The sequence below is a fragment of the Ambystoma mexicanum genome, chromosome 10 (assembly GCF_040938575.1).
Source record: "Ambystoma mexicanum isolate Mex_15411 chromosome 10, UKY_AmexF1_1, whole genome shotgun sequence".
Taxonomy (NCBI): Eukaryota; Metazoa; Chordata; class Amphibia; order Caudata; family Ambystomatidae; genus Ambystoma; species Ambystoma mexicanum.
This window is the reverse complement of record NC_090932.1, coordinates 1088706145-1088726644: the sequence shown is the minus strand read 5'-3', so window position 1 is coordinate 1088726644 and position 20500 is coordinate 1088706145. Positions and strand designations below refer to the sequence as shown.

General features: G+C 49.8%; 1 protein-coding gene across 1 annotated transcript in view; it reads right to left on the bottom strand.

Annotated features, from left to right (window-relative positions):
• TGFA (transforming growth factor alpha) overlaps window positions 1-19876 on the bottom strand; it is a 63075-nt gene extending 43199 nt beyond the window's left edge. Inside the window, exon 1 of the mRNA XM_069618909.1 lies at window positions 19343-19876. Within this exon, the coding sequence (XP_069475010.1) occupies window positions 19343-19382 (40 nt within the window). The 5' untranslated portion in view covers window positions 19383-19876. The remainder of the gene's footprint in view (window positions 1-19342) is intronic.
• Window positions 19877-20500: the final 624 nt, after the last annotated feature.

Here is a 20500-nt window from a genome sequence, read left to right as displayed (position 1 = left end):
CGGTGTTAATGTTACACAGGTCAATATTATTAATTTCATTCAACTTCAAAGAACGGTCGAGTTTCCAATCTACGACCCGCAGATTTTGCATGTGTATTTATTTAGTGTTTCATAACGCGCCACATGCAGAGAAGACACTTTGCATTGTGTGTGTGTGTGTGTGTGTGGGAGGGGGGGGGTAATTGGGAAGGGGACAAACAAAAAGGACGGGCACAATCAGGTCAAAACGTAAGTTCTATGTTTGGGGCCAAAGCAAGCAGCAACAGACTGCAGCGGTTGCATTAACTCGCTGAGTTGCCTCACTCCTAGATCTCAAAGGAGGGAAATCGGAAATGCCACACCTGCGGTAACGTCAACGGCACCGACAAAAAAACTGCCTCAAAGTGCCGCTTTGATTTCAGGTGTCAGGTGATCGTTGTACCTACAAAGAGGAGAGGGCGCCGTTTCCTAAAGCAGGGTTGTTCAAAGCATCCCCCGGGGGGCCAGCCCTTCAAAGGCCGGATGCGGAATTCCCATTGGCACTAGGCCCAGCTCTGGGACAGCAGGCCTAACTGCACCGGAAGGGCTCCCACCCCGGCCCCGCCGGCTCCGGCACAGCGGGGCATCTAGGCAAAGCAGTCTGGGGACCACCATCAGCAGCTCTGGGGCTACCTGGGGTTTTCGTGTTCCCCAACAAGAATTATCTTACTAAATGTAAGCAATACTCTGGAATGAGCACACAGTGCTGCGAGGTACCAGGCATGTCGGCTGGCGCTTCACAAACTACATTACGTTATTGTGACTTTGGTAGTTTACCACGCGAGCCCCGCCCTGCAGCCGTACTTCTCTGCCTCCTAGTGTACGGTTTGTCCTCCAGGTGTTCATTCACCTTCCTCCCTTTCTATTTCCTTTCATAACTATCATTTCACTTGTTCACAAAGCTGGCACCCCTGCTTGACGTTCCAGCAGAGAAGCCAAGAATTGAATGAGCATGGAGTATGAAGTCTCATTACACCTGCCTGAGTGAATGGGTTGGATGCGCACCGGTGGACAGTGAGAGAAGCTGGCGCTAGTAAATCAACGTGAGCTGGCACCACTAGTGAAAGGAGGTGGTGCTGGCAAGTGGTGTGAATGGCCTGAACTCGCTGGCAGCATGAGGTGCTGCCCATGGTGGGCAACACGAGGTGCAGCTACTGGCGAGCAGTGTGAGGCGATGGCACTGGTCGGCAGTGTTAGATGCTTCTATTGGCAGGTCGTGTGAGAGGAGCTGGCACGAGAGGCAAGCGTGAGGCGCTTCACAGGTGGGCACTGGGCAGCACGGGGGGCTGGCACTGATGGACAGTGAGAGTTATCATTGGTGGGCATTTTGAGGTTGTGCCACCAGTGGGCAGCATAAAGAACGAGCAATGGTGGAGAAGCTGGCACTGTTGTCATGTCCGGGGAGCTGGCCGCTGGTGGGCAGAATCAGGAGTGTGCACAGGTGTGAAATACGAGCACCTGCTACTGGTCTGGGGAACTCGTGGGCACCAGTGAGTCTAGCGATAAGTTATAGTGGGAGACAAAGTGAGCCGGCCGTCATCTGGGACAGGACGCTGGGCAGCTCCCTGGGCACTGGGGCCGTGGGCACGAATGCTCCTAATTCCCAGGTACTTCCTGGAAATCCGACCTAGCCTCCCTCAGGTACTCACAGCCTCAATTCCTGAGCAGAGCGTGCCTGCTGCGCCACAGCTGCCTGACTTCCGGGACAGGTGTAGGCGGGGACACGGGCAGCATAGAAACAAGCACAACCAGTCGCTGACTGTAGACAGGGCCCGTCCATCCCATGTGCTGTGCCCATTCTCATTTGTTCTTCCCGAATCCCTAGCTCTGTCTTTGCTCTCCATGATCCACCCACTGTGTCTGTCACAGGACGTTTTAAAATGTACTAACGATGTTCACACCATGGAACATATTTTGAGAAATATGTACAGATCTTCATAAGACTTTTAGCCAGTAACATTTTCTTAGCCCCGGGCCCCAAATCTGCCTTTGGCAAGCATATTCTGGACCTCTCAAGACTATGCGCGAGGCAAAAGAAGACTAGACAGTTCCGCTGATCGCCAGCATCATAACTCAACGCACTGTCGCCCAGTGATGACATCATTGCCTGCCCTCTGGCTCTGTGCATCTAGAATGAGGCAACCACATTGAGACAGTGTGGTTTGGCTTGGATATGATAATGATGTGTTATTTATATAGCGCCTTAATCCAAAGCGTTTTACAGAGCACATATGTACATACAATATCACCCAACCGAAATTGGTACTCATTTATCAACCACAGAAGGATGAAAGGCTGAGTTGGCCATGCTGGGATTTGAACCTGCGACCTGCCGATCATGCTCAGATCGCAGCAGCGAGCACTCAACCTGCTGAGCTATCTTACCATTTTATTTTACCGGACTATCGTGTCAGGTAGATATCATTTCACAAACACTTGCATGGTTGCGACTGTGTGGCACCATACATGGTTGGATTAGGTGAATGTGTGCCATGAGGAAGGATGAAGGTTCTCCTGTACTGCTAGCGTTTCTTCTGCTCTATCACCTAGTAGAGATCATATAAACTCTACATATTTAGTCGGGCGTGCCCCAATTCCTAGGTTGTTTCAGATTCTGATACTTGCCATCATGTTCATACATTCTGTGAGTTACCGCATGACCATGGCCCATTGCCTACTGCCCTTGCTAAGACCAGACTCCCTGAACCTGCCATCTGGAGAGATTTAGCAAGGACCTCAATGTGTGCCATGGCAGATGCCCCAGCCCTGAATTACCATCTGAACGTACCCACTTGAGATCCTCACCTTTTACTTGGAAGTGAGGAACTTCAGGAGTCAGAATGTGACATTGGACGTTTTGAGACACCTGGACCATGTCCATTCCCCACGCCTGACTGGGTCCATTTGCTATCTCTGCCCTGGGTGCTCTTCTCACCTTTACTGGCAGAGCTACCCATGTCTGATTGATCATGCACATGCCCTGTCCTCACTCTGCTAGCATAAGGAGAGTTGCTCTCTTTTGGTTCTCGGGGCACAGCAAGCCATCTCTGCTGTCATGCTGGGCCTGGTGGGAGACAGTAGGAACCAACTGGGGCTGTCTGACAAGGAAGCCCGGTTACAGGGGGCTTCAAACTTGGAAACAGACACCTCTCAGTACCCGCCCCCACCACCCCAACCACATATCTACCACAGCCACCACCAATTGGCCCTACAGTATCTTCCGCCTTCAGCAAACCTTGATTTTTAGCTCGCAGCCCTATGAATTTTAGTTCATGTTGGCCCACATAGTTGAATAGGAAAAGGTGAACTACACGCCCCAGAATGGGAAATGCTATCGTTTAAGATATGCCATTGGTGTCATAAGGTGTCTCACACCACATCTGGAAACTTCGCAGCTATGTTACTCTTGATAGACTATTAAAGCAACAGACCTAAAAAAAAAACAACAGTGCAGAAAATGCCAAACAATATCGCCATCTTTTCACATAACGCTGGCTGACTCAGTTCTTCCAGGATATCATCTCGTGATCTTCCAGCTAAACACAGATACCCTGCTAACAGAAATTGCATCAAAAGGCTGGCACAGAAGAGCAGCCCCAGCGACCCCAACTGTGGGCCAGAGTCACATTCAAGCTACTGGAAACAGAGCATCCAAGCCCAGCTGCCCATCACTCCTGGCAGAGAGGACCAAGATGGCCGCCAGTTGCTGGAGAAGACAGAGGGCATAATCCCCACCACGGAGGCTGGGAACAAGACTGCTTAATATCAAGAGAAGTTATGCCTGGTGCCTGGCCTGCACCTGACCCCCACCCTGAACGTTAGAGTCTGCAGCGGAACACTTGTGTAAAGGCGCGTTATAAATGCCATATCATATCATATATGAAGGCGGCTGCATTCTTCCCGCCTCCAAGCACTTGATTATTTGCCAAATTAATAGTTCGGGACTGCACAAGCCAGCCCGCATGAAGGGCCTGTACGGTTATTCATTGCTATCTTTAAATGGATTCCAAGTTGCAAATGGGATGCGCCTGGACCGGAAATCTGCGCCTTGTTACATATTGACTGGCATAACCCCAGCCCAAGAAGCCTGTGTGAGCCTCTCCTGGATGGACACACAAGCTGCAACCTCTTTTCCAGTGATTGTTTATCCCAAATGGTTTATTGTTCCATTGTCTCCGATTTAGATTCTACATTTTTTTTTAAATGCCTACACATTATAATATGTCTGCAGTAGGCCCTGTTTAGGGAGTCAGTCGGGTCAGGCCAGGTGAGAGAGAGAGAAAGAGAGGGAAAGAGATAGAAGAGAAAAAAGAGAGAGAGACAGAGAGAGAACGAGAGGTATATAGAGAGAGACGAGAACGAGAGAAAAAGAGAATAGAGAGGGGAGGGAGAGTGAGAGAGAAAGAGAGTGTGAGAAAGAGTGAAAGAATAAAGAAAAAGAGGTAGGGAATGAATAGAGAGGAGGGAGAAAGAAAGAGAGAGAGAGAGAGAGAGCGAGAGAGAGGGAGGGAGAGAGAGAGAGGGACAATAGTTAGAGAGAAGAGAGGGAGCGAGAATAGAGAGAGAGATGAGAGAGAGAAACAAAGAAAATATAGATACAGGAGGGAGAGAAATAGAGAGAGGAGAGAGGGAGGGGGGGAGAGAGAGAGAGAGAGAGAGAGAACGAGAGGTATAGAGAGAGACGAGAACGAGAGAGAAAGAGAATAGAGAGGGGAGGGAGAGTGAGAGAGAAAGAGAGTGTGAGAAAGGAGTGAGAGAAGAAAGAGGCAGGGAATGAATAGAGTAGTTAGAGAGAAGACAGGGAGCGAGAATAGAGAGAGAGAGATGAGAGAGAGAAACAAAGAAAATATAGATACAGGAGGGAGAGAAATAGAGAGAGGAGAGAGGGAGGGAGAGAGAGAGAGAGAGAGAGGGAGAGAGAGAGAGAGAGAGAGAGAGAACGAGAGGTATAGAGAGAGAGACGAGAACGAGAGAGAAAGAGAATAGAGAGGGGAGGGAGAGTGAGAGAGAAAGAGAGTGTGAGAAAGGAGTGAGAGAAGAAAGAGAAAGAGGCAGGGAATGAATAGAGTAGTTAGAAGACAGGGAGCGAGAATAGAGAGAGAGAGATGAGAGAGAGAAACAAAGAAAATATAGAGACAGGAGGGAGAGAAATAGAGAGAGGAGAGAGGGAGAGAGAGGGAGAGAGAGAGAGATGGATGTTCATACAGGCGAAAGGTTTTCCTCCAATCAAACCCATACATAAAAGTATGGTTGATTGGCTTAGGTACCCAAGATTGACATGGGTACCATTGTCTTCGTTCAACCCAACCCCCCCTCCGCCCTCGGGGCGCAGGCCTAGGAGCCGCACCTGTTGGATCGGAGACTCCAGCCCATGTTCACTCTCCCCGATGGCACAGAGCACCCGAATTGCTAGCTTCTTGGCTGACCTCGCTTTGCCTTTCGGGGATTGTAGTCACTCTGGGATCTCGCTCATACATTTCAATAGGGGTCGCACTCAACGGCGTCTGTAGATTCATTGGGAGCCTGCCCAGTGGCTGTTTAGTTAGACTTCTAAGGTGTGACCGATGTTAGTGGCATTCTATGGACACCGTGCACGATCGCTACCGTAAACTTCCGCAGGATCATATTCTGTCAAGGATCGCTCCCATTGACTTCAATAGAACCCAATCGCTCCTCACAGCTCTTCCGTCCCATCTGCGGTTGGTTGTATTGCGGGGGGAACACGGACATGAAAGGGAAGGCGAGTTAATTGCTGGGTAGCGCAGCAGCTGGGTAAATAGCCGCACTCTGCAGTGTCTACCGTGGGAACGGAGGAGCAAGCAGGGTGTGAGAAAGCCCCAGAATATCAGGGCCAGGCCCTACCTTCTCCGCCTCGTCTTCCTGGCAGAGGCAGGTCGCGGAGTGCCTCCTCTGCGAGGAATGCGCGCACCGTCATCGCAAAGAATGCCTTCTCTCATCACGCTAGCATGCCTAGGCCGTCACCAGGCTAACGCCGGGACAGCAACGCCCATCAAGAGCCACCACGAGTCAGTGGCAGAACCGTCCCAGCCGCACAGTGCTTAATGCGTACGAACATCAGTGGCAAGGCCCAACTCTTTTGTGGCAGCTCACTTTTAAGCGCGGCGGGGGGGGGGGGGGGTAGGCTGGGCAGCAACTGCAGGCAAGCTCAGCACTGATCCGATGCACTGGCTGCCTGCCCTCAGGACCCTGCGTTCCAATAGCACCTGCGAAACTCGGCTGTGTGGCACAAGGGTCCTTCCCGCGTGCAGTCCCTGGGCTCCGGGCCCTCCTACCGGAACTGCCAGTTTATACATCACCTTCAATTTTCAAACGTGGACGATTCTATTCTGCTGATCTACTGCTCTTCCTGACCCACTGCCCTGGTCCTCTGTGACATGGCGTTTATCTTTTTTAGCACCCCTATGCCCTCCATGCTTTGTATCACGCTACATAAATAAAATAAATAAACAAATGAATGAACGTGCCTGTGAAACACTGCAGCAAAATGATCTTCCTTTGTTTGGCACTTAGGCTGGGCACTCCTCTTTGATATTGGCCTTTTCACTGACCTTAACTCTGTGTGGAGACGGTTGGCTGGTGTCTGTCCTGTTGTTGTCAACCCACTTTGCTGGTTATTACAGGAATGGATTTGCAGCAATGGCAACCAGGGTAATTGGAGCAGTGTGCGGGTATGCCAGCAACAGTGCCAAACACTGTCAACTTCTAACTCATTGTTATTCACAAAATGGATAGCCATCCCTGTCAACCTGGGTTACCAAGTTCATGAAAAAAACAAGCAAGCCCTGGATGAAGAGACCCAGGTCAGTGTGCATTGTTTTTTTTTTATATAACTATGACTAACTGGAAGTTAAGGTAATAAAGTTGCCAAAACACCACAACATAATCAAGCTATGATGAGACATACGTGCCGGGACTAAGAAATAAGTGCTGGGTTTGAGTCTCTCCACCCCCACAAAATAAGCAATGCAGCCACAGTACTATCAACCTCACCGTAATGACACCATAGCACTCAGAGCCATCTCCAGTGACAAAACCATCCCTGCCACAGCACCATCACCCTCACCATAACAACACAAAACACCCAGAACCATCTCCAGTGACAGAACCATCCCACGCACAGCACCATCACTGCAATGACACCATAACACCCAGAGCCATCTCCAGTGACAGAACCATCCCTGCCACAGCACCATCACCCTCACCATAACAACACAAAACACCCAGAACCATCTCCAGTGACAAAACCATCCCACGCACAGCACCATCACTGTAATGACACCATAACACCCAGATCCATCTCCAGTGACAGAACCATCCCTGCCACAGCACAATCACTGAAATGGGACCATGACACCCAGACCAAATACAATCTCTGCTTTTCCTGAGAAGTATTCATGCAGGAACATAAAAACATATAAACCAATGCAAATGATGACCACAGCTTAGAACATGGGCACATGGACAAAAGTATAGCTTGTCTTTGAGTCATTCATATTGACGTCTATGTAAAGTGAAGTACCAGTGTCTATATATGTATCAGCATACTAAAACAGGATTTATGTATGTTCCTCTACACTGACTATTGTTTAAATGTATTCCACAAGTGTGGACCACACCATTGTTTTCTCGCTGTCTTGTACATAATGAAGTCTATGATGGTTGATAGGAGCGAAAGAATCTTTCGCTCCCCTCAAGAATATGCTTTTTTGTCACTATGTATAGAAACATTTGGAAGCAAGTAGCATGTCTTTACAAGTCTGAAAAAAAATGAAATAACAGTGAAATAAAGATAATGGAGGAGATGGGCAAAAAAATAAACTCCCACACCATATCCTATTTTATGGAAAGATAAAATGATTATTCGTTCTTTTGATGTTTGCATTGGGAACTTAGTAAGACATTTTTTGTGATGAGACTAAGCCTGATTTTCACATGGTCTTTCCTCTTTTTTAATGGCTTGGCAGGAGAAAAACAATGGTCTGGAGAATTACCCAGAGCAATGCTAGAGGTTAAGAATAATTCTAAACCTTACAGTTATCACCTCTCTTGTTTTGCCACCATAACATCCAGAGCCATCTCCAGGAACAAAATCATCCCATTCCAGCCAGATCACCATCAACGTGACAACACCATAACACCCAGAGCCATCTCCAGTGACAGAACCATCCCAGCCACAGCACATCACAATAATGACACCATAACACCAAGAGCCATCTCTGGTGACAAACCCATTCCAGCCACATCACCATCGCCATAACAACACCATAACACCCAAAGCCATCACCAGTAACAGAACCATCCCAGCCACAGCACATCCCCCTCACTGTAACAACACCAAAACACCCAGAGCCATCTCCAGTGACAGAACCATCCTAGCCACAGCACATCACTTTAATGACACCATGACACAGAGAAACATCTCTAGTGACAGACGGGTTAAAAAACGGTGGTATGGAAGGTTGTCCAGAGCAACGCCAGTGGTACAGATTCATTCAAAACCTTCCACCCATCACCTTTGTGGTCACAGTTTGTCTCTATGTGAGAGAGGGTATGCCCAGACGTGGGTCCCTTGCTTGCTGCGCCATAGGGAACCAAGCTGCACCTCACTGAGGAGGCCCAACAAGGCCAAAACATGTCTGGGGTTGCTTGTGTTTCCATGCAGAGGGGACCTGGCCTAGCAGTTCGGGCTGGGCTGCTACCATTGGTCGAAGTACCAGACTGATTTGCATATGGCTGGACCCCTTTTGCAATGGCGCAGACGGGCTAAAAGATGGTGGTGTGTAAGGTTGCCCAGAGCAACGCCAGTGGTACAGATTCATTGAAAACCTTCCACCCATTACTTTTGTGGTCACATCTCCAGTGACAGAACCATCCTAAACAAAACAGCATCACCCTCGCTGTAACAACACCATTAAACCCAGAGCCACCTGCATTGACAGAACCATCCCAGTCATAGCACCATCACTCTCACCATAACACCCAGAGCCATCTCCACTGACAGAATCATCCCAGCCACAGCACTATCACTGTAATGACACAATAACATACAGCGCCAAACCCATCCCAGCCACATCATCATCACCATAACAACACCATAACACCCAGAGCCATCTGCAGTCAGTGTCAGACCATCTCAGCCACAGCAACAGCACTGTAATGGTGCATAACACCCATAGCCATCTCGAGAGACAGAACCATCCTAACCGCAGCACCATAACACTCACTGTAACACCATAACACCCAGAGCCAATCTACAGTGACAGAACCACCCTAACAACAGCAACATTGCCCTCACTGTAACACCATAACACCCAGAGCCAATCTCCAGTGACAAAATCATCCCAACCACAGCACAATTGCCGTCACCAAAATCACATGATAACTGCCAGAACCATCTTAGCCTCAACACCATCGCCCTCACCATAATAACACCATGACCAGCTGCAGTGAAAGAACTATCCAGCCACAAAACAGTCACCCTCACCATAACAACACAATAACAGCCGTAACCATTCTAGCCACATCACCATAATGACACAATAACACCCGGAGCCACTTCTAGTTACAGAAACATCATAGCCACAGCACATCCCCCTCGGTGTAACCACGCCTTAACAGCTAGAACCATGTCTATTGACAGAGCCGTGGCCGTCAACATCACCATGATATCAAGAAACACCTGTAGCCACAGAAACAAGAATTACCATTGTCGCCATAATAATCAAAAACATCCCAACCATATCACCATCATTGTAACATCTAAAACCACTGCTGGCCACAACACCATCACCACCACCATAATAACCAGAAACATCCTAGCCACATCAGCTGGTCTGAATTGTCACAGAAATAACCCAAACCACCATAGCCACAGCAGTAGTGGCCTTCGTTGTCAGATTAATAACCAGAACTACCCTACAGCCACCACTAGGCACAGCAGCATCATTGTCACCATAATAACCAGAACCATCCAAGCCAAAGCAGCAGGTCTACATTGTCACAGTAATACAGAACCACTGTAGCAACAGCACTGGTTGCCTTCATTGACACTGTAATAACTACAATGACTCTAATACCATTGCTAGCCAAATCATCATCCTGGTCGCCATTATAACCAGAACCATCCCAGCCACAGCTCTTCTTAGCTTTATAATCACTTTAATACCCATACTCATCATATCCAACAAGCACCACGTATTAAACAGAATCACCTTTAGTCAAAGCACCAAGAACCACCATAGCCACCCTTATAACCCGAACCTTTTCTGCCAATTCTGGGAATTTTAATGACCACCATAATAACCAGAACCATCCTAGCCATAGGAACTAGAGACATCATCGCCACTATAATAACCAATAACCAGAGGCCTCTCTAGTCACAGTCCCAACTACTTTCATTGATACCATAATAACTAGAGTTTTTTTAGTCATGGTACCATGAACATTCATAATCACTGCAATAACGCCTGGGACCAGCATAAGGTGTAATGTGTGGACCGGCACCCTCATCTAAATAACCAAAACCATCGTTAACCACAGCATCAGCAATCTTCATCACCATAATGAACCGAAGTATCTAAAGCCACAGCAGAAAGAATGCTCCTTGTCACAGTAATACCACCAGAAAACCCACATCTCTCTCCAATGAGGTCTTCATTGTCACCACATTTACCAAAACCACCTCTAGCACCTCAGCTACAGCATGAGGAGCCACCATCATCTCTGTGATGGTTCCAAAATGCCCAGAACCCTCGACAGTGACACCACACCGGGGCCTTCATCATTACCGCGAAAATCAGAACCATCTTCAGTGACAGCACCACCGGGACCCTCAGAACCCTCTTCCCTCATAATATGCCGGCCTTCAGTATCGTACACACACACACACACTGAGACTTGTCGGTGAGAGTAAGACCATGACAGGAGGAGGCTTGGGGGCTCACCCTGCTTTCTCAGATGGCTCCTCAGGTGAGTCTGAGAAGGATGAGACTCTCAGAGCGGACGGGTGAAAAGGGCCTGCCGCGAGTCTGGGCTCTAATTGGGGCAGGCAGAACCTCATGCCATATTGGATGAGGCCTGGCACTGCCAGCAGAAGGTGGAATCCAGCAACATCCAAAGGAAAAGAGGCAAAGGGCCGAAGGTCTCCTATTGGAAGACACCCAAGAGAACATCTGCAGGAGTTGGGCCTTTAATCGGCACTTTGTAAATGGTCATGCATCGGCTCCTGTTGCACTTGCCACTTTAGTAGGTGCACTTTGGCGCTCCTCTTTTTAATAATGGTGATTTTGTACTTATATTTTAGTTTGAGCTCCTACATATCTATTATAAATCTGGTGTTTTCTTTTTCCTCTTGACCTTTTCATATTGTTTTATGTTAGATGACGTGATGAACATTTGTTTGTATTATGCTATTGTTATGTATTGATCGTTGCTATGCTAAATTAGTGTGATATTTTGAAAGGTTCTTTTTTTGAACCATTACACAATTAAATGCATTTAAAAAAAAATAAGTTGGGCTTTCTGACTGGAGGAGTGGTGGCGGAGAAGTGGCATGCCGAGTTTATACAGATTGAACACACATACACACACACATTTTCCAGGCATTGGGTCAGGCAACCCACAGCGGGCAGGTGTGAGGCTGCACACAGAATGGAAATGAAAATCCAAAACAGCCACTTACTCTCCCGTTAGGTAGCAGGCGAGGGCCAGGGCACCTCTTCTCATCTGGAAAGTGTGTGGGTGGCACAGCTCAATGCTCAAGCACAAGGGACCACATTAAAGGAAGAAGCAAGTAAGGCCCAGATGTTCCAGTTCAAAAAGGAAAGCCTAAGTGTGTCAAATCTTGAAAATGCAAGGAAGGGCCGCCGTGGGATCCAAAGGCGCTTCCCACCGCAAGAAAGCCCAGGCGCTCGCAGTCTCGCCCACTCCCTTTGAAAGGATCTCCTGCCACCGTGACCTGCGGTAGGAGAATGATATGATGGGCCACGTTGGGTCACGTGGCCACAGGAGTGCATTTGAGACGTTGGCCTCGCTACACTCACTCCGAGGCCATCTACCGCTGCCGGGAATTGTGCGGCCCTGGGACAAGCGCCATTTTGCCACCCCCTTCTCTTCCTTACAATGGTGCCAGAGTTGCTGTTTTTAGCTGCGGGCAAATGGGTTATTGTAGCAGCGACGCTGTCCCTCTCGTCTATTTGACGTCCCACTGTGTGTTGTATGGAGGCGCCCAATGTCACATCCTACGGTTAAAGTCTGCATGTGGCACAAAGCTTTGCATCGTTTCATGACATCTGGTGACGCGGGGCTGCTTTACCGGTCATGACATCTGGTGATGCAGGGCTGCTTGACGGGCCCATAAAATCTGGTGATGCGGGGCTGCTTGACCAGTCATGACATCTGGTGACCCATGGAAATAGCAGCAAGCAATGTTTCTTCTTAAGCCGAACATGTAGAACATAAATATTCTCTCTAAGTCCACTCAGTCCTTTGTCTTTTTGTTAATACTAAAGGAAATGTATCACATGATAGAAATTGCTGCATGTTTCCAATGCACGCCAATGCACTTAAAAATATGTTAATTAACCTTTAAGCGAGCTAGGCACTGCAGCTTGGCAAGCCAGGCTAGGGCCTGCAGGTTGGGCACTGCAGGATAGCATGTCAGGCTAGGCACTGTTGGCTAGCCTGCCAGGCTAGGCACTGCAGGATAGCATAGCAGACTAGGCGGTGCCAGCTAGGCACTGCACTGCAGGATAGCATGACATGCTCGCTACTACAGGTTACCCTACCAGGTTAGCTACTCCGCCCACCAGCAGATCATGGTCCTTCTGTTGCTGCTAGCAATGTTCCCCTTCTCAGCATCTGGCCAGGGTCCCTCTATAAAGCCCATATTCCCCCCTCACCATAAGGTCATGGTCCCTCTGTTGCTGCTAGCAATGGTCCCCTTCTCAGCATCTGGCCATGGTCCCTTTCTAAAGCCCCTATTTCCCAGTCACCTGCAGATCATGGTCCCTCTGTTGCTGCAAGGCAATGGACTTCTCAGCATCTGGCCACGGTCCCTCTCTAAAGCCCCTATTTCCCCCTCACCAGCAGATCATGGTCCCTATGTTGTTGCTAGGCAATGGTCTCCTCAGCATCTGTCCACGGTACCTCTCTAAAGCACCTATTTCCCCCTCACCAGCAGATCATGGTCACTCTGGTACTGCTAGGCAATGGTCTCCTCAGCATCTGGCCATGGTCCCTCTCTAAAGCCCCTATTTCCCCCTCACTAGCAGATCATGTCCCTCTGTTGCTGCTAGGCAATGGTCTCCTCAGCATCTGGCCATGGTCCCTCTCTAAAGCCCCTATTTTCCCCTCACCAGCAGATCATGGTCACTCTGTTGCTGCTAGGCAATGGTCTCCTCAGCTTCTGGCCAATGGTCCCTCTCTAAAGCCCCTATTTCCCCCTCACTAGCAGATCATGGTCCCTCTGTTGCTGCTTGGCAATGGGCACCTTTTTTTTAGCGTCTGGCCATGGTTCCTCTCTAACGCCCCTATCCCCTCCTCCCTGCACCCCACTCATTGTCAAGGGATGGCCCCTCTGTTGCAGCTAGGCAACGGTCCCCTTCTCAGCATCTGGCCATGGTCCCTCTCACCCGGTTGCCCCCACACCACCAGGTCATGGTCACTTGGTTACTGCTAGGCGTTGGGTCCCCTCTAAGGGTCTCTTCTATTTTCACTTCCGTCCTCATCCATTTTCGGGTCAGCTTTTCATGGCTGAGCCTAGAGGCAAATTACTTTCTAAAGCCCTTGTTACAGGCTAGATACATAAGATGGCTTGATCCCCCGGACAGCTCACAGGGCTACTACAAACTATGGCCAAGCCAAGTGACCAGTCTAGTACTCGGTCTGAAGTTGACTAAGTGTGGCTTAGCTGTTCTGAGCACCTATGGACAGGACAATTCCCTATTGTGACTGCTTGCAGGACCCCCCTGTATGCATGCACCTAAGGGACACAGCAATCCTTCACCCGTCGCCTAATGTCCTTCCCTTCACTACCTCTAACATCACCCCCTCTACTTATCGCGCTCTGCACTACCTTTAAGATCAGCTCCAATGTATCGCTTAAGCACTCTGGGGGTGGGAATGTGGCACGGGGGAGAGGTGGTGTGGGGGTTTGGGTGGCTACTGGCACTCATGTGCACCACAATACACCTGTCTGTCACCTGCAGCTATTTCATTTGCGCACTGCATTAACCCTAACAGCATCTTCCATCTCACCCTGAGCAGCATATGACGTCAGTCGTACCCCTAGCTTCTGGGTCTCAACACCCACCACTGTTGCACGGCCGCCTGCATCAGTCACTCCTCCCTTGAGTGCGCCCTGCACTATCTTGACCACTGCCTGTCCCTTCACCTACCACCACTGCACCGTACATTGCCTCAGCTATTAACCTAGTTGGCCCTGTGTGTGTGTAGTGCATCCACCCCCGAAGCAATGCCATATTGTATTTGCGACATGTGTGTTTGCAGAGCCCCATGGATATCTCACTGCTGCATAGGGGCCAACATGGTACCAACCCATTAAGCCATGGAGGGGAAGAGCAAAACAAAAGCGGCGATGGCTGGAAGGTTTAGAATTAATCTTAGCCTCTGGCATTGCTCTGGGAAACCCTCCAGACCATCGCTCTTCAACTGCCAAGCCATTACAGAAGATGAAAGACCATATGCAAATCAAGCTTGGTCTCACCCCAAAAGGGGCAGTCCAGCCCGAACAGGTAGGTCACATTTCTTCTGCACAAGCATCCCCATACTTGGTTCAGCCAAGCCTGATTTGCATATGGTCTTTCTCCTTTTGTAATGGCTTGGCAGGCGAAGAACGATGGTCTGGGGGGCTGCCCAGAGAAATGCTAGAGGTTAAGATGAATTCTAAACCTTCCAGCCACCACCTCTTTTGTTTTGCTGTAGTCACCCCGTGTGGGACCGGTATGCCCAGACATGGGTCAGGTTCCTGATGGGCCTAGACACCCAAACTTCTCCTCACTGATGAGGCCCAACAAGGCTGAAACATGTCTGGGGATGCTTGTGGTCTCGTGCAGAAGGGATGTGACCTAGCAGTTCAGGCTGGACTGCCCCTTTTAGGGGTGGGACCAAGTCTGATTTTCATATGGTCTTTCCCCTTTCTGTAATGGCTTGGCAGGTGAAAACAGTGGTCTGGCGGGTAGCCCAGAGCCATGCCAGAGGTTAAGATTCATTCCAAACCTTCCAGCCATCACCTCTTCTGATTTGGTGGAGGGGAAGAAGGCCGCGAGACACTCACAGCGGGTCCTACGCCTGAGTGTTTCCCTTTAGGGTTCAGCATGGGTCATGAGATGAGGAGCACGGGTGATACTGTGATTTTCACTGGTGTGCAGGAGATGGTGCACGCGGGGAAGAGGACTGCAGAACAATGCCACGATTTCATCCAGCCTGCTTAGGAACCATCTGCGAATGAAGGCCTTGTTACGCAACCTTTGACCTGTGAGCAGCTTTGGCCCCTGTGTCCCAGTGTGGCTAAACTGAGCAGAAGCACACTGGTTTTTACAACTTAAGTCATTGGTAAATGTTGCATCAAAATGCCCCCGGACACTTAAACATTGGTAGGACAGCATGCCAGCCTGAAAGGTACCGTCAATACATGAGAGGCTGGGTGTTCGTCTTGCCAGTTTCTGGGGCCTCATAAGTCAAGCCGAGACAGTAGGTCACACTGTGTATGCGAGTGGTGCCTGGCCGCAGTGTGTGAGGCGATATGCCACTCTGGCAACATAGAAGAGGCAGTGAGGTCATTTGCTAACCTATGAGAGATTGTTGTGTATCTTTGTGGTAGAGTGTAAACCTGGCCGCCATGCAATCGCCCACCCTGGTGTGCCAGCCTTATGTGAATCTGCCCGCTGTGCCTGTTACTGGTATAGAGCTCTTTGCACACGGCTGTCAGGCTGGTATAAAGTGAGTGGCTTAATGTCAGTTTAGACATGTATGAGGACACGGTATCTTGCTCTTCTGACATGATCAGCCGGACACAGATGCCTGTGCATAACCAGCTCCCCTCAGCACCGTACACCACGCGGGACCGACTCCGCCTTTCATCCTTTGTAGGTCACTAATACGTGCACGATCGAGTTCGTGATAAGAGGCAGTTCATTGTGTAGCAAGCACTGCGTAAATGATCGCAGGCTTTGCGTAACATGCGACTGATTCCACCCCATCCCTTTTGGCCTTGCAGGGGATTGGGTCTCGCAATGTCCTCCAATACCCAACAACACTCCTGCGCAAGCGGAACATACTCCTAAATGTCTGGGCACAGTGGAGTAGAGAGTAAAGGGGGCGTGCTTTTGATTCACCCCTTTAAATGCGCGAATGCAGCGCGAGGAAAAGACCATATAAGTGGACTCCCGGCGCGAGTGAAAAAAGCAAGAAAAATAGCCCTTACATGACCCCTGGAACTGCTGTAATTACAGGTATGCAAGAGGGATTCCTTCCCGTGAAGCTCACAACACAAATATCACACGGCTGGGTGGGGTGCATACCAGGGACGCGTAGTGTGCAACAGGAAAGACATTCCCCGCGATCCAGCAGCGCAGCGCGCAACCAGGAAGCAGGGCGCGCGCAGGAGCGCCGGGGGACAGCAAGGCGGGCACACATCAATCACAGACGAGCTTTGCCCTGCACTGACGTACCCGATCCGTAATGAAGCTTATGGCCTCACATCGGATGGTCAAAATCAGAGCAGTAGAACGTAAAAAAGTTACACCAATCACCGACTCCACCCCACCGAGCCCAATTCAGGATTTCACCCCAAAGTAGAAAAAAATAAAAATAAATAAAAAACAGGCAGCAGCAGAGCTACAGTAGATAGGGCCCTACTACACAACTCGAGAGTGTGTTGATACGCGTTTAAAGGGGCCTTGCAAGCTATTTCACGATGGCAAGACATCCGACAGAATACTCTTGGACAAACCAGGTATCAAGGTGTCCGGCTGCCTGCACGCGCAATCCTCCTTGGGTTATAGCTCATGCTACTGTTTTCCGACTAGAACATGTGCTCCGGCGGGGAAAGAACAAATCCCACAAGCAACAAAGAGCATGGCCCATTTTTGATCACAGTAACTTGGCCTACTCCGCCTTTCACCGGTTGATAAATAAAAAAGAAGTACTATTACGTAGTGAAAATAGCTCCCGTTTTAAGTTTTAAGTGCCAAGAGACATTTAAAACTTTGGTGGGCGCTATATGAATGGCAATAATGTATTGTGTATAATGAGCGAAGAACTTTCTAGAAACGGTCTGAAAACATTTCAGCAGTATGCCTGGCACTGTGTTATTTTTGCCTTGTAGTTTGGTTCAACCCCTGGTTTTTCTTACCCCTTAAAGTAATGTGTTCTTTGAAATCAGTTTCTTATTTAGGTTTTTTGTTGCGCTGAAGGTGACCACGGTGAGGTCCCTGCAGGACCACGTGAGCAGTTAATGCACGAGATAGCTGGAGTTCAAGAGTCCTCGTGTTATGCATGAGTATCCCAACCAGCCCAGACATCTCACACGACCGAGCATCCTCGGCAATGCTGCATGGGCATCCCACAAGCGAGGCAGGGTAACTGCTCTTACCATCGGCAGCTGGGTGAGGGGCAGCCCGAACCTTCTCCGAGCCTGCACCTCTCCTCCCCCCAGCTACGGAGACACGCAGTCTCGGCAGCACAAAGCCATGGAGGGGTAAGGTGCGAACAGTCATCTCACTCTTCCTCCAAACAGCAAGGTGCATAAGGAAAACAACTGTCAGGCAGGGCCCAGGTTCAAAAGATCTGCCCCACCAGGGGTCCAGACAGTAGGCTATCCGGCCGGGCGGGAGGGGTGCGGGGGGGGGGGACACCACATACAGGGCCTCCCTGGGTCGCATAAATATGAGCAGCATGCTCAGAGTAAACACAATCTGTTTGTGGACCCTGAACGGGGACCCAAGCAAACAGGAGGTTCACTGTTTACTCAGTGTCTTCCAAATCTTCTTGCTTCTTTACCACAGGACCCTCCCACCCTACAAAAGGGGAGAAGAACAAAAAGAAGTACAAGGCACTGTACGGTGCCCACAACAAGTCATGGGACACAAGAAGGCGGCACGGGTCAGAGGGGGTAACCTCAGGACCCGGTGCCCAAAAGTATGATACCATCATGATAGGTGATATTGTTATTGCCATAACTCGTATCTGTACAATAAAATCCTACGGCCTTTTATTGCCAACACAGGACACAAGTTTTGAGCCTATCATTAAGGGAGAGGGTTTGGGGTTCGGCCAATACTAATGCATGCATATGGGTTCAGCAGTTACACTCATCCCAAAGACCCCCCACGTCCCATGGCAGGCGTGCCAGGCGTGAGACTCTCACCCAGCCCAGAGATCTCACTCTGTCACACCACAGGGGTGAGAAGTTCACCCGGCCTGGAGATCTCACACTGTCCCGTGTCAGGTGTGAGCATTTCTCCCAGCTCAGTTATCCCACTGTTTCCCATCATGCCTGACCAGCTCACCCAGTCAAACATCTCACGCTATCCCGCCACGAACGTCAGAAGCGCACCCAGCCTAGAGGTCTTGCATTGTCCTGCTTCATGTGTGATCTTCTTAGTTCTGAGTTTATATCAGTGAACCAGTGAAAGCAGACGGGCAGAGAAAAGGAGGACTGGTCAACCACCAACTCTTGGCAGAGTCCCAGCAAGCCGGCTGGGTTGTTAACCTGCTAAGTGTATTCGTAACCTAGTGTCTTCATAACCTATGATCAATTATGTATAAATGTACATCCTGTTTTATGCCTAACCCACTTGTACCCTCCCTGTAACTAAGTTCCCCTCAAGTAACAGTGCCACGATGCCCATGGGCTGTTTGTGCGCTATACAAATGTACAACATAAATAAATAAATAAATGCACAACGAGTACCAATAGCATTTGGTAGGTATAATGGCATGCATTCGCACTGATGGCAGACGTGGTGGGAAGAGTGCTTTGAAAAGATGAAGGGCATTGCATCCCAGTGTGTAAATAACAAGCTGAAGTGATACAGTCTCCGCATTTCATCCTGCAGTGGTTGTTGCAATGAGTACCACTGAGATGGTTAACAATAGCACCAAGAAGTGAGTGCCGATTCATTTTCTAGGATCAACGGGGTATTTTATACCCCGTGGTGTCTGTGTGGGGGTGGGGGGGGCAGCGGTGTGTCTGTGTGGGGGCGGGGGGTAGCGGTGGGGGGCAGATGCATAACAGGAACCTTGCAGGCGGTGAAAATGGCTGTATTGCCCTAGGACTCACCTAAAAGGATCAGCGTCAGGTCCATGGCTGAGGAGAGCATTTCCAAGGTGAGGGCTGCTCCCTGGTTCAGGCCGGTAGATCGCTATAGGGGGTGGGCGCAGCACAGACCGCACACACGTTCACCTGCTTCCCTGGGACGGATGGTCCATGCGCGCCGGGGCCCGAGTCGGCCTGCGGAAAGCTCCAGTGGGTGCCTAACGCTGGATCCAGGGGGCTGCAGAAGGAAGGCACGCTCCAACACACCCTCTAAAAAACACCAGTACAAGCAAAAAGTTCAAGGGTCCGATGAAGTCAGCGTTTTCTAGAAATCCCAGCCACGCAATCCGCGCCCGCGGGCAGATTCCCTGCGCGGAGCCTCTACGCGTGATTTGTGTTAATCCTCAGTATCGTCCAGGAATGTTCCTCAGTACACGCCCGGATTCTAGGCAAGCAGAGGGGGGCTCGACTCTCAGCGGGCTGCCCTCGTTCCTTTCCCTGTAGTTAACTTTCTCCCTCTGGTGCCCTCGGACCTGCCTGGCTCTCCTGGGTGATGTGAGGCTCGGCTCTACCTGCCCAGAGCTTAGTCTGCCGAGAATCGGCTCCTCCCCTGCTCCTCCCCCGGCCGTCCTCCTATGGAAGTGGAGGGCCTGCCTCCAGCACCAGCCATGCCCGGGCAATGCCCAAGGCACTCACATGCCCTCCTCTCTGTGTCGCTCATTCCTGTTAATGAGCTCCAGCCTCCAGCACAGCGCTCGCTTCGCGGCTGTCCTCTTCAATGCTTCACGTGTAGCTGACAAGGCTGATATCCATGTAAAGTGGCTGCCAGGAATCGGTTTAACGTGGATTCAAAAGACCCTATTTGTCGCTTTCATAATCAATAAAAATGAGATTTAGGTTTACGGAAATTAGTGGTGGGATTATGACTCAATTTGATGGTACTAATGTTCTCGTTCACGGGCGGATGAAAGGCTGAGCTGGTTACGTTGGGATGGTAGTCTATCGCTTATAGTCGGAACGCAGATCTCGTCAACCCTCACATGAACCCCCTGAACTACATTATGCTCTGGCAACATTTTGTGAAATGACTCCCTTGCTTTGTGTCGCCTCAGATTCTGTAGGGTATATAAAGAGTAAGGAAGAAGGGGGTGCCCCCTCTCCGAACACAACAAACTCCGTCCG